Genomic DNA, 16692 nt, shown 5'->3' with positions numbered 1-16692 from the left:
TTACATTTTTTTTATCTGTAGTAAGATATCTATCACAAGTTTTATAATAACTAACATATATTTTTCAACTAATTGAATTACATCTCTTTAATTTTATTTTAATGATAAAATAATAAAAATCACATAATTTAAAATCATGATTGTTGAATTACATTTCGGTCCAGGATAAAATCGTACCTTACATTTCAGTCCGTTAATTTCATTTTTGGTTTTTGGTATTGGTGTCTGTAATTTTATAAAGATAATCACTTGTTAGTGTCGGACAAATTAGTGATATTTTTTTTAGTATTTAACGCAATTATATATAGTATTTATATTTAAAATTAATTGTTAAATGAAAATAACTGTTATCTATATATTTCATAATAATTTTATTCTTGGTTTATTCTAATAAGTTTAGTTTTTATATATAAATATTTTAAATTAGTACTTTTAATTTACTAGAAGTAATACATTTAAAAAATGATCTTACTATTATAAATTTGTTAAACATATATTAGTTAATTAAAAGTATTTTTCTTAAAACAGAGAAGCAAGTCACGTATAAGACTTGCGAACCACTTGTTTTAGTTTTGTATGGACAAAGTAAGGAAGTTTCGTTGAAAAATCTTCCTAATTAATTACTAAAACCACCCGTACCCTGATTTGTTTTGTTTGGGACTGTGTGAGAGGGGATCGAAGGGTGTTATGCTTGTGCCTTCAAAATTAATGTCCATTTAATTATCGACATCTAAAACCTAATTTTTAAAATCTTTGAAAAATATTTTTCGTCATATTTTTAGTTATAAAATATCGTTTTATTCTTTTTTAAAAAACTATATAAGAAAAATTAAAATAAAACAAATATAATTTATTTCTTATTATAACTTTGAAAATAAGAAATGAATTAAAAGTACTAAGATACTACTTTTATAATTAAAAGAGAAAGTACAAAATAAGAATAAAAAATATGAAGTATATTTTGAAAAGAAAATTTCCTGTACAGAGTGCAAGAATTACAAATCAAAAAAAAAAAAAAATAGTTTGATCTAAATTTAAGTGAAGGGAACCAATCATACAACTTAGCTATCCAAACAGTTGGTTTGAAATTGAAACAATACACTAGAACCCTTCAAAACTTCCACACATAAATAAATGATTTGGGACTTGTGAAAACTTCCCATCATTTAGCTTCTCACACAAGAATTTTGAACTTCACTCTATCATGGAGGAAGGGGTGGAAGCAGATGAAGTGGTAAGGTCATTGAGCAGCTTGAGGATGAACATAGGGTCTTTGAGCAGGAGGAGTTGGGTCTCAGAAACTGTTCCAGAGATGTGGGGTGCTGGTGCTGGACATGGTGGAGATGTTTTTGAGAGAAGCACTAGAGTGGATGATGATAATGATGAAGAGGAGCTCATGTGGGCTGCCATAGAGAGGCTTCCAACATTTGAGAGGCTAAGGAAAAGCATAGTCAAAAGGGTCTTAGAAGAGAGTGGAAGGTTCAATTATGAAGAGGTTGATATATCCAATCTTGGTTTCCAAGGCAAGAAGAAACTCCTCCATGCCATTTTAAGGAATGTTGAAGCTGACAATGAAAGATTTCTTCGTAGAATGAGGGAGAGGATTGATAGGTTATTTTATTGTATTTCATTTTATTTATTATTGTCTTATTTCCTCTGCTTCCTATTATATATCACAAAATCTGGTATTCATCATGTCACCAAGAACATAAACCACTTAGTATTTGTTTATTTGTTCCTGGTTTTGGTATGAGGCATGGACACATGACATGGCAGTTCTTAATTTGCATGTTTGGACTACCAATTCAATTCATATTCATATTTTAATTGTGTATTTGACTCTGTTTTGGATTATGTTGTGTGATCTAATCATCTAAAAGGCTAACTGATGATGATTGTGGAAGTTTCATGTTTAATTTGTTTTGTTGATTAGGGTCGCTATAGAGATTCCAAAAGTTGAAGTCCGATTTGAGCATTTGTTTGTGGAAGGAGATGCATTTAATGGAACCAGAGCACTGCCAACCTTAGTGAACTCCACCATGAACGCGATAGAGGTATTCTTTTATTCCTATATATGTGTGTGGTTGAATATGTTAAATTCCAGGCTACCACCCATTAATATCTGTCCTTTTAGTTTCAATACAAAGCTTGCTAACCCAGCTTTTAAAATATTAAATAAAATTAAAAACCGTCCACAATTGTGTATTAAAGGCAAACAAATGTTTTTTTTTGTTACAAGGCAAACATATGCTAATGAGTGGCGTTTTATATTTAATTGCTACTATATTTATAATATAAGTATTTAACATTCATTAACTTAGGTATACTTATGGTGTTTTTAGCCACCATAATTAAGATATTTAGTTGCTTGATGAGATTTTGAGATATTCCTTTAAACTATATATATGTGATCTCTAAGTAAAAAAAATAAAAAAAAAGAAGCTAGAGCTTACAATTAACTATTAGGTGGGAGTGCACCATGTTAAAAAGAATTGATGTCTGATATAATTCCCCACAAATTAAATTTTATTACTTCCATACAATATATATTCTTTCCACCCCTGAAAAGAAAAGAAGAACAGAGTAAATGTGATTTTTCTTCATATAAGGCCAAAATATTCAACTTTCATATTGCAGGTTAATGATTGGTTTCATGCTACATATTATTATGTTTTTGGTAGTAATAACAATAATAATGGACTGATATGATTATTCTTTTTTTTTTTTTTTTGCGTGCATGTAGCCACAACATTACAGTATGACTTTTGACGTTTGCAAAAGGTTGTTGAATTTTATTCTTCCCATTTTGACTTCTCAATCTTGTGAACAATAATATTCCATATTCTTGTGTAATAAATTATAACCTGCAATATGAAAGTTGAATATTTTGGCCTTATATGAAGAAAAATCACATTTACTCTGTTCTTCTTTTCTTTTCAGGGGTGGAAAGAATATATATTGTATGGAAGTAATAAAATTTAATTTGTGGGGAATTATATTAGACATAAATTCTTTTTAACATGGTGCACTCTCATTTTTTTGCATACAAAGATTAATTTTCAATTTAGGATTTAGTCACATTTAAAATTTTATTTCCCTTGAATGATGTATTTTATGAAAATTTAACTCTGATCTTACTCTATAAATTCAACCTGTGTTACTAACTAAAATATATTCACTGGGTCGTATACTCTTGCTTCATACTATTAATTATATAAATTATTTTAATAAAATAACTTTTTTAACTCAATTTTTTATTTATTAAAAGGGTTAGAAATTAATTAAATATTTAGGTGATATTATTAAATGGAAAATAAATTTTTGCTTTTGAAGTGATAAATATTTTTAAATAAATAAAAATCTTAAAATGATAGAAAATATGGGACCAAAGGAAATAATTAAAACCTTAATAATATGTAGTTGATGTTTCTCAGTTAATGACATTAAATTTAAAAGTCTAATCAACACGACACCTGATTAAATAATTAATAAATAAAAATACAAATAATATAATGAAAAATGAAAATGCATTGCTAACATTATTTTTTGTTACTTACAATTCTTTATTAAGTATCTTCAAGACGTTGTTTAATATTCTCATTAAATTAGTGAAAAATGCTCGATACACACTGTTTTTTAACACTTATTTATGAGAGAGTGATTTTACTCGCTATATATCAAATCTAACACCACAAAATATATCAAATTTAACACCACAAAAAGAAAATCTAATTCAAATGATTTTACTCTATTTTTAACAGTTGACTGTAAAAAAATGACATCACAAGGTTGCTTGAAAGTTTTGTTTCTATCTGTCTTAATAAATATATTAAATAATTGATATCTTACAAATATTTAATATGGAGAGAAAAGGATATAAATCAAACTTATATATCTATTGAATTATATGAAAGCATATATATATATATATAACATCAATTGATGTAAATGAAATAAAAGTAAAAAGGTTTTATTAAAAAAGAATAGATAATTTTATATATAGTAAATTATTTTTTGAATAAAATCTTTTATTTTTATCTTCTTAACATAAGTCGTTAAGACTGACTTAACAAAGATATATAAAAATAAACAAATTTAAATAAAATTATTTAAGGGAAATAAAATGTTGATTATGTTGGAATTATAAAACTAATGCAATACTTATTTTTAAGACAGTTAAAATATTGAATTGAATATATTAAAACCTTCTTAATTTCTACTATGATGAAAACATTCATTAACAAGATAGGCTATTATTAGGTGATAAATTCGCATTGAACCGAAAAGAGTCTGATCGTATTTTTTTTAATGGGATTTGCATAAAGGACAAAATTAGTTTTAGCATTTTTTTAAAAATTAAAGTTAGAGTCTCTTTTTGATAATTTTTATAATAAATATTACCATATAAAATGTTTTTACATTCATTATTGTAGGTGTTTTTAATATTATTTTCTAATTTAAATTAAATTTTCATCGTTGTAATGTGTACGATAAAAGTTAGTACTACCATTAAAGATCAATATATATTAATTGTCAAGGTAAATCTTTATTTACCAAAAATATTTTAGGTATTGAACTTAAATTTTGTCTTTATATAAAAGAGTTTTTTATTTGTTTACTCATAGACATTTATTAGTGTGAAAGACACCAAATATAATCATTTCAATATTTTAAATTGCTTTTAAAGTATATGTACTGAACGATTTTTGTGTTTATATAATAAATATTAATTTTTCCAATAAAGAATAATTTTTAATTTTTTATCAACTCATAATATATTTTAAAAAAATCATCTAATAACAAATAATGGGTTTCATATAAGGCGAATTCTAATCAGTTTGATAAGTAAGAAAACGAAAGTAAAAACATTTTATTAAAATTTTCCATTATATAAAATATCCATCCAAAATGGAGAAGAGAGAGATTATTAATAATATCTGATAGAGAGAGTTGTTCATAAAAAAAATCTAAATGAGAGAGTTAGGAAAATGGAAGTTTTATTTTAAAACTAATAAGTATATGCATCTCATGTACGTGTATGGTTGAAGTACGTTGGGTGTGCAGTGTTTTATTTAAGTACTTGAACATTACTTGTTCCTAACATTGAGCTATCAGGTCCTCCAATGGGACCCACGTGCACCCGAACATCTGTGTAGTTGAAGACTTGTGGTGGTAGCTACCTACCTTGACACTTTATTTAATACTCGGTGCAAAAATACGATTTTGATAAAATTTGGGGGGGAAAAGAGAAAGAATATGAAATATACTAACTATTCATTGGTTAACTTGTAAGAGTTTGTTTGTTTTGCGTTAACAATCAACTATCTATGGCTACAATTAATTAAGATACACATCTTAATTTTAGTATTAAAAATAAATCATACTAAATTAATTTTGAACATAGAGAAATGGGTTGACTTGAGTGAGGTACTTGATTGGGCTTAAAGTCACTACCCTTTTTTTGTTGCCTTCAAGTATTACTAACTTGTATCATAATAAATTTTTTAGTTTTAATTTTTCATTTTTGTACTAATATAGATAGGATATTATAAAAAATTGACGAATGCTAGTCACTTGAATATGCAATGACTAATATTGCAAACGAAAAGTCTTATCGCCTCTTCCTTCGAAGTCTCAATCATGCAATATTTTTTCTTCTTCTTTTGACAGCCTCAATCATGTAATAGATAAACTTTGATTTTTTTTTTATTACTAGATAAACTTTTTTTTTCAAAAAAAATGTACTAGATAAACTTTGATTTTAGTAAATTTTAAGAAATGCAACGTTTCTAATTTAATTTCTTTAGAGTAAAAGATGATGCTTATGCATCGAAAGAGATTAGTTCCTATGGATTAGGAAATACCTTTCTGTACACCAAAAGCAAGATATTGTTTACTACTTTATATAGAGACGTAAAAAGTTTTAACTGTTAATAATAAAGTAATATTTTAACTGTTAATATTGTTTTAACTTTTAATAGAATAAACAATTACAGTTGCCATCCATAATAATTTTATTATTTTTTAATACTTATCTTAAAATTTATATTATAGATAATATTTTATTGATGAACTGTAAAAAAAATTATTCTGAAAATGTATGTCTATTAAAATTTAAATTTAAACTATTAAATTTTCTGCATTATATGGATATTTTTAAATTTAAATACAATTTAAAATTAAAATGAAATAAAAACAAGATATAATATATAAGAGATAAAAACATATTAGTAGAATTACATGTTTTAGGAAAAAATATAAGAAAGAATTTTCATTGTCAATAATGTAACTTCTATTTTATTATACAAAAAAAATAATTTAAAAATAATTATTTTGAAATTAAGAAATATATTATTTTTTTAAAAAATATAATGTTTATACCTATCAATCTGATATAGTATGTAAAAAATTAAAATTTGAATTTAAATTGCGATTGAGTAATTTAAGTAATAAGATTTGCTAGACAAAAAAATGGAAAAAAATGTTACCTAATGCAAAGTCTTGAAACACTCAAGAATTTATAATATATCGATACGGATGGATAATTTACAGGGAAATACTATTAGAATTACAATGTCTGACACACTTCTTTTTATTAGATGAAATTTATTGAAATTATAACATTTTGTAATTCTTATATCTTATTGGTGTCTCTTGAGATTTTATTTTGTAATTTTGAATAAATTTTCAACGATATAATGTATTGTTAGTACTCCTTATTTTTACAATATAATGTACAGATACACGTTATGTGACAATTAACTTTTGAAGTATAGTGAAACAACTATTAGTATCAATATAATGTCACCTTACCAAAGGATTTGTGACGCAATCAATCTCGATATTTACATTTCTTCTTTAAAGTTCCTTAAGATGGGTTTGGATAGAGAAATTTAAAATTCTGAAAAATTTTAAATTCTAAGAATTTCAAATACTTCAATTGAAATTCTTTTATTTTCAAAATTTTGTGTTTGGATAAAAAAAATTAAAATTATGAGGATGAAAAAAAAAAGAATGAAAAAAAAGAGAAAATATGATTGGTGTGCTAGTTATACGTGTTCCTCTATGCTCACATCCGATCAATATTTTAGGAGCTCGGTGTTTCTTGAAGAAGACGATAAGAAGAGAATTTCAATTTCTCACCTTTTAGAAGGAAATTGAAATTCCAGATTTTTAGTTGTTTAAAATTCTGTTTTAAAATTCCAAAATTTTAAATTCTTCATAAAAAAACATCCAAACAATAAATTTTAAATTACAGAAATTCAAATTCTCTGATAAATTACTTTTCTCAGTTAAAATTTTCTATCCAAAAAACGTAATTGTTTAAATTTCTATAGAGCATTTGTCTAATGATATTTTCTTCTTGGTTTGTGGCAAACAGAGAATTCTTGGATCAATTAATCTTCTTCCATCAAAGAAAAGTGTTATCAAGATACTCCAGGATGTTAGTGGAATTGTCAAGCCTGCAAGGTAATTGATAGAAGATATGTTTGAGTAAACTTCTACAAAAACATTTCAAGAAAAAAGTCGGAAAAAAAAAGTTTTTTCATAAGTAAAATTGAGGTTATGATAACATAATTTGTATAAACTATTTCATATTAATTTTTGGTAAAAGATGATTTTTAATATATGCATAAGCTAATTTTAGCTTATGATTTTTTTTTCTCCTGAAAGTATTTATAAAGAAGTTTATCTAAATATACCCAATTTTTTTTTTATTAAATTGGTGTTACATAGTAAATTTAGTAACTTAAAAAGGAGTATAAATTGGGAATGTGCCTTTAAGATTGCTTGGAGGAGGGACCAAGTCTCAATTGAACCTTACCTCATAGCAAATAAGAAAAACAAAACAAAATTGGTTATATAAATGCCATCAGAGTTCAATAACAAAGTTTCAGTTGTTGACCCTGGTTGAACTCTGTACAAAATTACTTGTGGGAAATGTATTCTTTTTTGTTTCAAATGTGAGAAATGCTTTTTCAAAAATGCATCAATGTATTATTTTAGGTATGTTGCTAACTTGTGTTTTTTCCTTTTCCCTATCTATTTATCTTTCTGAAACACTGTTCAGATTGACCTTGCTTTTGGGGCCTCCAAGATCAGGAAAAACTACACTGCTGCAAGCACTTGCTGGGAAACTGGACAGGGATTTAAGGGTTGGCCATCCTCTTGCTCCATTTTTAAGGAACGATGCAATGATATCTTCCTACATGTATTTTTTCATTAAATGATAATTATGCATGATTTAGGATTTGCTTTTAACTAACCAAAAAAAGAGAGAAAAAAAACCTTGAATATTTCTCCACATTTGGTGTGTCAGTCAGTATCAGTACGTATAAAATAGTGATACTTCACATGTTAAGTGAATTTAAGAAACTTATCATCATGTCAGACAGCATATATTTCCTATCATATCTGTCATATACTAATGCTTTCAAGTTCTCACTCGCTGCTTTTGAGTTCAACTCATTCCAATCATGATCATGTTAGGAATATGGTGAATTGGAGTGTTCATTCTTCTATCTTTATCTCAGTTGCATTATTTCTAACATGGTGAATATGATTCATTTTCCATTATTGTGATTATAGATTGTACTTCTCACCTAAGGATCATAGACAAGGAAGTTCGGTAAAATGAACAATATAAAATCCAAGTTTCCTAGTTTTGATCATGCATCATCAAATTTATACATCAACAGGTATCCGGAAGAGTCACTTACTGTGGTCACGAATTATCAGAATTTGTTCCTCAAAGAACATGTGCTTATATTAGTCAGCATAATCTTCATCATGGAGAGATGACAGTCAGAGAGACGCTGGATTTTTCTGGGCGCTGCTTGGGAGTTGGAACAAGGCATGAGCTACTATTAGAATTGATAAAGCGAGAAAAGCAAGCAGGACTCAAACCAGATCCAGAGATAGATGCTTTCATGAAAGCCACAGCAGTGGAAGGTCAAGAAACAAGTCTCATTACAGATTATGTTCTCAAGGTTTGATGCCTCTATTTCAATTTGATTACTGTCCTTTCAGCCGCTATACCAGGTTTCTTGCCATCTTGACATATCAAAGAAAATGAATTCAGGTTCTTGGATTGGAAATATGTGCTGATACTTTGGTGGGAGATGAGATGAGGAGGGGAATATCTGGTGGAGAAAAAAAGAGGTTAACTACTGGTATGGGAAAATGGTTATAAGAATTTTTTTTATCTTACTAAAGAAAATGTTAAAAGTCTCCTTCGATTACTGCTTTCCATTTCCAAATCTCCTGTTTGTTTAATTCTCAAGTAGTGACATTCATATCATGGATGCAGGTGAAATGTTAGTAGGACCTTCAAAAGTTTTCTTAATGGATGAGATTTCAACTGGTTTGGATAGTTCCACAACCTTCCAAATTGTCAAGTTCTTGAGGCAGCTAGTGCATGTCATGGATGTTACAATGATAATCTCTCTTTTACAACCTGCACCAGAAACATTTGACCTCTTTGATGACATTATCTTGCTTTCAGAAGGCCACATTATCTACCAAGGTCCACGAGAGAATGTTCTCAATTTTTTTGAGAGCGTAGGCTTCAAATGCCCCGAAAGGAAAGGAATTGCAGACTTTTTACAGGAGGTTACTTCCAGAAAGGACCAAGAGCAGTACTGGTTCGCAAGGGACAAACCATATCGATATGTCAGTGTGCCCGAGTTTGTAGCTCACTTCAACAATTTTGGCATTGGCCAACAACTTTCCCAAGAGCTTAAGGTTCCTTACGACCGTGCCAAAACTCATCCTGCTGCATTGGTTAAAGATAAATATGGGATCTCAAAACTAGAACTCTTCAAGGCATGCTTTGCAAGAGAGTGGCTACTGATGAAGCGCAGTGCTTTCATATACATATTTAAGACTACTCAGATTATGATAATGTCTTTGATTACTATGACAGTGTTTTTTAGGACAGAAATGAGAAGTGGTCACCTTGAAGATGGGAGAAAATATTATGGTGCATTGTTCTTTAGCCTCACTAATATAATGTTCAATGGAATGGCTGAGCTTTCATTGACTATTTTTAGACTTCCCGTTTTCTTCAAGCAGAGAGATTCATTGTTTTTTCCAGCATGGGCTTTTGCAATTCCTATATGGATCTTTCGAATTCCTCTCTCTTTTGTGGAGTCAGGGTTATGGGTTGTCCTTACTTATTATACCGTAGGATATGCTCCAGCTCCAAGTAGGTATGAAAGTGCACTAATTTCTTAACTTATATAAAGAAATCAACCATTCCAAAAGTTTATACTGCTACATGTAGATCTACTATAATTTGTTTTTATTCCTCGCGTGAAAATTAATAAGTGAAGCATTGCATGTTTATGGTTTGTTATCTGAGTGTGCGTGTTTTATAAAAATCTAAGCAATCATCAATGAGCATTAAGTATTAGCCCCACCACCTTGCATGGTACAATAAGGTGCATGCGTAGGAATAATTTTTTTATGAACAGTTTTGTATTTAGGGAGTAATTTTTTGCTAGTGTCACTTCCATAGTTCATTTGTGTTATTGACTTGCAAGTAGCAAGGAATTAACTGTGTTCAATAATAAATTTAAACAATTATTGCAGATTTTTTCGTCAGTTATTAGCATTCTTTTGCTCTCATCAAATGGGTATGTCTCTGTTCCGATTCATTGCTGCTCTTGGAAGAACACTAGTTGTGGCGAACACATTTGGTTTCTTTGTACTGCTACTTGTTTATGTGCTTGGGGGGTTCATTATTGCCAAAGGTGAGCCTCAATTATTCTTTTGCACTCTCTACTCAATTGGTAAAATTAAATGCATGACAGAAAGCAATAATTCATTCACTCAAAGCAACTGAGTCAAAAATGGTTCATGCAACTTCAATAATTTCCTTTACAGAAAACCTTGAACCCTGGATGAAATGGGGCTATTATATTTCTCCTATGATGTACGGTCAGAACGCCATTGCCATCAACGAATTCCTCGACGAGAGATGGAGTGCTGTAAGATCTTTAACATGTGGAAATTTTCTTTCTCTATTTAATTTTCTTGCAAAACTGCATTCATTTATCTTCTTTGCAGCCCAACACGGACCATAGAATTCCTGAGCCAACAGTTGGGAAGGCTCTTCTCAGGATTAGAAGCATGTTTACTGAAGACTATTGGTACTGGATTTGCATTGGTGCTCTCCTTGGCTTTTCTCTGCTTTTCAACATTTGTTTTATAATTGCTCTTACATTTCTGAATCGTAAGTTCCCACACTGCTGCTTGTTTCTCTTATTGACATAAAACTGTATCTAACAAGATCTTAAATTGCAGCATATGGAGATTCTAAATCTATTATTCTAGAGGAGGAGAATGAGAAAAAGGGAACTACAGAAGAGAGTTTTGCTTCAACTGATAAACCATTTGAAGGTATTAAATCTTACCTTCTTCGTTCTTGTTAATAATATACTTTAGAATTTGAGAAAACCTTTTCTATTTTCACTTTATTTTCTGTTTTCTAGATTTGTACAGGAAATAATGAAAATAACTTTTATTGTTTTCTTTTTTCATATTCTTTTTTCAATTTTTCATGTATAAACATTAGAAATCAGGAAGCAAAGTGAAAATAAGAAATGTTTTCTCAAATCAAATGGCCCCTAAACTTTCTTCCTGGTAATGTTCAAACACACCAACTTATTTGGTTTCTTCACTTTTATCGGAATGTATACTTTGCCCTGGATGGTTTGAAATGATTTTTCTATTGGTGATCTGCTAGGACTTTGTCGTGTTTTCAACCTTAATTTCTTTGCTTGAATGTTAAAATTTACACCAAATATCTGTCAGCTATTATAATGTATTCCTTTTCAATTACAATTTACAAACTAAAATGTTTAGATGCCGACATTGACATGGCAGTAAAAAACACCCGAGAGAGTTCAACTCCCAAAGCAGGCACTGCAACAACCAAGAGGGGATTAGTGTTACCCTTTAAGCCTCTATCACTTGCTTTTGATCACGTGAATTACTACGTCGATATGCCAACTGTAAATTCTACACACTCTAGTCCTAATTTAATCATCTTCAACTGTTATTTCAGCATTGTTTTTAGCCACTTTCTTTTCCTGTCTGTGACAAGTATCTCTGTTGATTAAGTTGTATTAATCCTCCCATGTATGATGTCTTAACAGTTTTTTCATACCAGGAAATGGAAAAACATGGAGTTGAAGGTAGTCGGCTTCAACTACTAAGAGATGTCAGTGGTGCTTTCAGGCCTGGAGTACTAACAGCATTAGTAGGTGTAACTGGTGCTGGAAAAACCACATTGATGGATGTTCTAGCAGGACGGAAAACTGGTGGTTATATTGAAGGAAGCATCAGCATATCTGGTTACCCAAAAAAACAAGCAACTTTTGCTCGGATTAGTGGATATTGTGAACAAAATGATATTCATTCTCCACGTATCACAGTGTATGAATCTATTCTGTTTTCTGCTTGGCTGCGTCTTGGTAAGGAGGTCAAGAGAGACATAAGGAAGGTGTGTTTTGTTGACCAACTCATATTGCACTTCAACCCCCCTGCCCCCTCTGCCCCCTTTTTCTCATGAATTTTTTCTCTATTTACAAAAACATTGTATCGGCCAATCTCCACAATCTGAAACATGACAGTGACCTTTGTTTTCATGAACTCTTCATCCTTTAAGAGCATGTATAAAGCCAAAACCATGGGCCCAAGTTTCCAACATTTTTCCATTATTAATGCCCAAGTACTTCGCCCAAAACCTACCTTAATCATTCCAACTGCCTGAGCTTATAGTCTAGGTGTCTCTAAGAAACCATTGAATGGATAGCCAGTCATTCTTGTAAGTTGGAACAACCATTTAAGCTGAGATTTCAGTTGTTTAGTAATAAATGAATATTATTCTGGAAGAGTATGTCTAAATGTAGACTGATTGAACATGGTTTTGATCTGTAAGAATCTTATATTTTCATTAGAAAATAAATTAGATCATATGATGTTCATTTGGGCCAGAGCCTCATATAACTATTGTGACTGGTTTAAGCAACTGTAGAACATGCCTAATCATACCATTTTACTGATATTTCAATTCTAGTGCCATGCTTTACCTAATGAAGTATGTAACTAAATTATCTCCATCAATGTAACTGTGACAAAGAATTATTCTTAGAACAGCCTCTCTTATGGCAGATGTTTGTTGAGGAAGTTATGAACCTTGTTGAGCTACATCCAGTGAGAGATTTTCAAGTAGGCCTTCCTGGCATAGATGGTTTATCAACTGAACAAAGAAAGAGACTCACCATTGCAGTAGAATTGGTTGCCAATCCTTCTATCATCTTTATGGATGAGCCAACCTCCGGCCTTGATGCTAGAGCTGCAGCAATTGTTATGCGTGCTGTTAGAAACACAGCGGATACAGGGAGAACTATTGTCTGCACAATTCATCAACCAAGCATTGACATATTTGAAGCTTTTGATGAGGTAAGACTTCCCAAGATTTGGAAGTTGAAATTATTATTTCTGAGAATTATCAAGACAAAATTCTCTCTCAACTTAATCTTTCCTTCAGCTGCTTTTGATGAAGAGAGGAGGACAAATCATATATAATGGTCCCTTAGGTCAACAATCTCAGAAGCTTATAGCGCACTTTGAGGTGAGTACGACTTCTACACTGCAAAATGTATACATTCTCAAAACCATTAATCTTGTAAACTATTTGCAGACTATTCCGGGAGTTCCTAGAATCAAAGATGGTTATAATCCAGCCACATGGGTTTTGGAGATCACTACTCCAGCAGTTGAGAGTCAGCTTAGAGTAGACTTTGCAGAATTCTACACAAAATCAGAATTGTATCAGTTAAGTATTGATTGAAGTTGCATTCCCAGAATACTGTCACTGTTCCCCTTTTTTTTATCTGAAATTAGACATGGTCTTTATCTTTTCATTTTTGACATCAACTCTTTTCAGGAGGAATCAAGAACTTATTGAAGAGCTAAGCACACCTTTAGAGGGAACGAAGGACCTTGATTTCCCTACTAAATACTCCCTTTCCTTTATTACTCAATGTATAGCTTGCTTCTGGAAACAACACTTGTCCTACTGGAGGAATCCACAGTATAATGGCATCCGGTTATTCATGGCAGTAATTATAGGTGTTATTTTTGGACTCATTTTCTGGAAAAAAGGAAATCAAACGTAAGTTCACATGTTCTCCTTCTACGTATGGTACTTACAGAAAAAGTAATTTAACTTTTGATTGGATAACCCATGAATCAAATAAGATCAAAAGTACCATACTTCCTGGTTGGACAGTATTGGAACAATTTAAAGCTTTGTTGATATTGGATGATACTTCCTATTGTAATTTTAAAATTAAGTAGAAAATAGGTCAAGTTGAAATATTTGTAAGAATCATCAATATCTTGTCAACTGTTATTTAATGCAACATAGTTTACCATAAAACTGCAGAACCATCTACAAGAACTCTTTGTTGATCTTTTTTTTTTTTTTGAAAAAGACATCAACTATGTATTTTATGAACATAGTCAAAAAGAAAATATCATAGCTATTTTCATGATCATGAAAGGTGACTTCAGTGCTGTGCTTACAGTAAGGCCAATTAGGCCTTTGCCTTAGGCCCATAACAGATGATTTATATCAATTTGTTGCAGTTGAAAATATTAATAAGTAATTGTCTCTATTTCTAGGTTATTTCACCATTTTCTCTTATTTATTTTTTATTTATAATTTATATTGAATGGATTAACTATTTATCTATTGAGTGCAAAATAATTGAATTACTTGGTTATAAACAATTAAACACTGCTAAACCCTGGATGACTTGGTGACTTTGGTGAGGATAAATTATTTTTGTCTGCAGAGATACGGAGCAAGATCTTATGAATTTAATGGGAGCTATTTTTGCTGCTGTTTTCTTCCTTGGAGGCTCCAACACTTCCAGTGTTCAACCCATAGTTGCAATAGAAAGAACAGTCTTCTACCGTGAAAGAGCAGCTGGAATGTACTCAGCTCTACCTTATGCAATTGCTCAGGTAAATGAAGATGTATCCTTTCACAGAAAACAAGGCAAAAACAATTGATAATTTAATTCTCAATGACTGAGCAAATTTATGATATTTGTATGCATTGTGTTGCAGGTGGCAATTGAATGTATTTATGTTGCAATCCAGACATTTAGCTTTAGTCTTATCCTTTTCTCAATGATGGGGTTCCTTTGGCGAGTTGACAAGTTCTTGTGGTTCTACTTCTTCATGTTCATTTCATTTGTCTACTTCACACTTTATGGCATGATGACTGCGGCTCTGACACCAAATCCCCAAATTGCTGCAATTGTTATGGCCTTCTTTCTAGTGTTTTGGAACATATTCTCAGGTTTCATTATCCCAAAATCGGTAAGTATAGCAAAGCAATAATTAAATACATTTATAGCCAAGGAGTAACATAGCAAATCGTTCATTTGCCTGTATGCATTAAATATAGTTCACACATGACACATTGAGTGCACTTATTGAAATCTTTTTGCAATCCATTCTATAACTCAGTTTGGATAAAAAATTTAATAATCACTTGTAGGAAAAGAAAATAAAATGCATTTCTCACATGAGGACCATATTGGTTGACAGTTGTTGAAGGCAGGGAATAAATTTGCCTTTCTGTTTTGTTGTATTAGGGAATAAATTGATTGTTGGTGCTAACTTTAGAGACTTGATTGATATTTTATTTGTACTAAATCACAATTGCTTCAATAACAGCTTAAACAAACTATAACTATTGGCTGCTTCTCACTTTTGTAGCAAATTCCAATATGGTGGAGGTGGTTTTACTGGGTATGTCCAACTGCCTGGAGTTTATATGGCCTAGTGACATCCCAGGTGGGTGACAAAGATACTCCAATTCTGGTACCTGGAACAGAATCAATGACAGTAAAAGCATTCCTTGAGGAAGAGTTTGGCTATGAATATGGCTTCCTTGGAGTTGTTGCTGTGGCTCATATTGCTTTTGTTGCATTGTTTCTTTTTGTTTTTGCATATAGTATCAAGGTCTTTAATTTCCAGAAGAGATAAGTAACACATAATAAATGAACAAAGTAAGCACAAATAATAATAATAAAAAAAAGCATAGAGAAAGAAATTGAAAGGTTTCTGTAGAATCTGGATTTTTCACTTGTGTAGTTTTGGTCATTGTTCAACATCTGAAAGTTGGCATCAACATATCCTTCCAAAGTGTACAAATGATACCGACTGTTGTGCATATTAGCAAGAGCAATGGACCATATTTAAGAGAAGCTGATGTTCTTCCTATTCAGGAAAAATATTTAACCAGTGAAGAAGAAATAATTGATTTTTGTCCTTCACCTATCTCTCACTGAGTTTGAATATACCGATACTTTCATTTGCTTCATGCATCCGATACCGGTACCCTTGGATATTTTTCATTGAGACATATTTGTGAAGTATCCAACTATCCAAGCAGTTAAATATTTTTATAAGAAACTATTATAGAATCATAGAAGTATTGTCCCTTAATAAATAAAAATTGAAAATTGTCCCCTTTATCTATAATCTCTATAAGGGAATGAGATCAATATTATTCCTTTATTTGTAGACAATAGGAAGTGATTTATGATGATAATGATTTATAAGTTTTTTTTTGTTTTAGAATAATGGCATAGGATTTAACAA

At 30.5% G+C, this 16692-nt stretch overlaps 1 protein-coding gene across 2 annotated transcripts; it reads left to right on the top strand.

The window, feature by feature from the left end:
* Nucleotides 1-1090: 1090 nt before the first annotated feature.
* Nucleotides 1091-16368, top strand: LOC114370847 (pleiotropic drug resistance protein 2-like). Of its 2 annotated transcripts, none has more exons than XM_028328238.1 (20): nt 1091-1611; nt 1934-2054; nt 7382-7470; nt 8072-8156; nt 8700-8990; nt 9083-9173; nt 9311-10211; nt 10594-10754; nt 10888-10991; nt 11071-11236; nt 11308-11403; nt 11869-12017; nt 12176-12508; nt 13180-13470; nt 13559-13642; nt 13712-13845; nt 13958-14185; nt 14871-15042; nt 15148-15402; nt 15805-16368. In XM_028328238.1, the coding sequence occupies exons 1-20, from the start codon at nt 1205-1207 to the stop codon at nt 16072-16074; spliced, it is 4428 nt and encodes a 1475-aa protein (XP_028184039.1). In that variant the 5' UTR covers nt 1091-1204; the 3' UTR covers nt 16075-16368. The 2 variants fall into 2 exon arrangements, with proteins under 2 accessions (XP_028184039.1, XP_028184040.1); XM_028328239.1 differs by having other exon boundaries at nt 11890-12017; nt 15805-16074.
* Nucleotides 16369-16692: the final 324 nt, after the last annotated feature.

This window comes from Glycine soja, chromosome 10 (assembly GCF_004193775.1).
Source record: "Glycine soja cultivar W05 chromosome 10, ASM419377v2, whole genome shotgun sequence".
Taxonomy (NCBI): domain Eukaryota; kingdom Viridiplantae; phylum Streptophyta; class Magnoliopsida; order Fabales; family Fabaceae; genus Glycine; species Glycine soja.
This window is presented reverse-complemented; position numbering and strand designations above follow the sequence as displayed.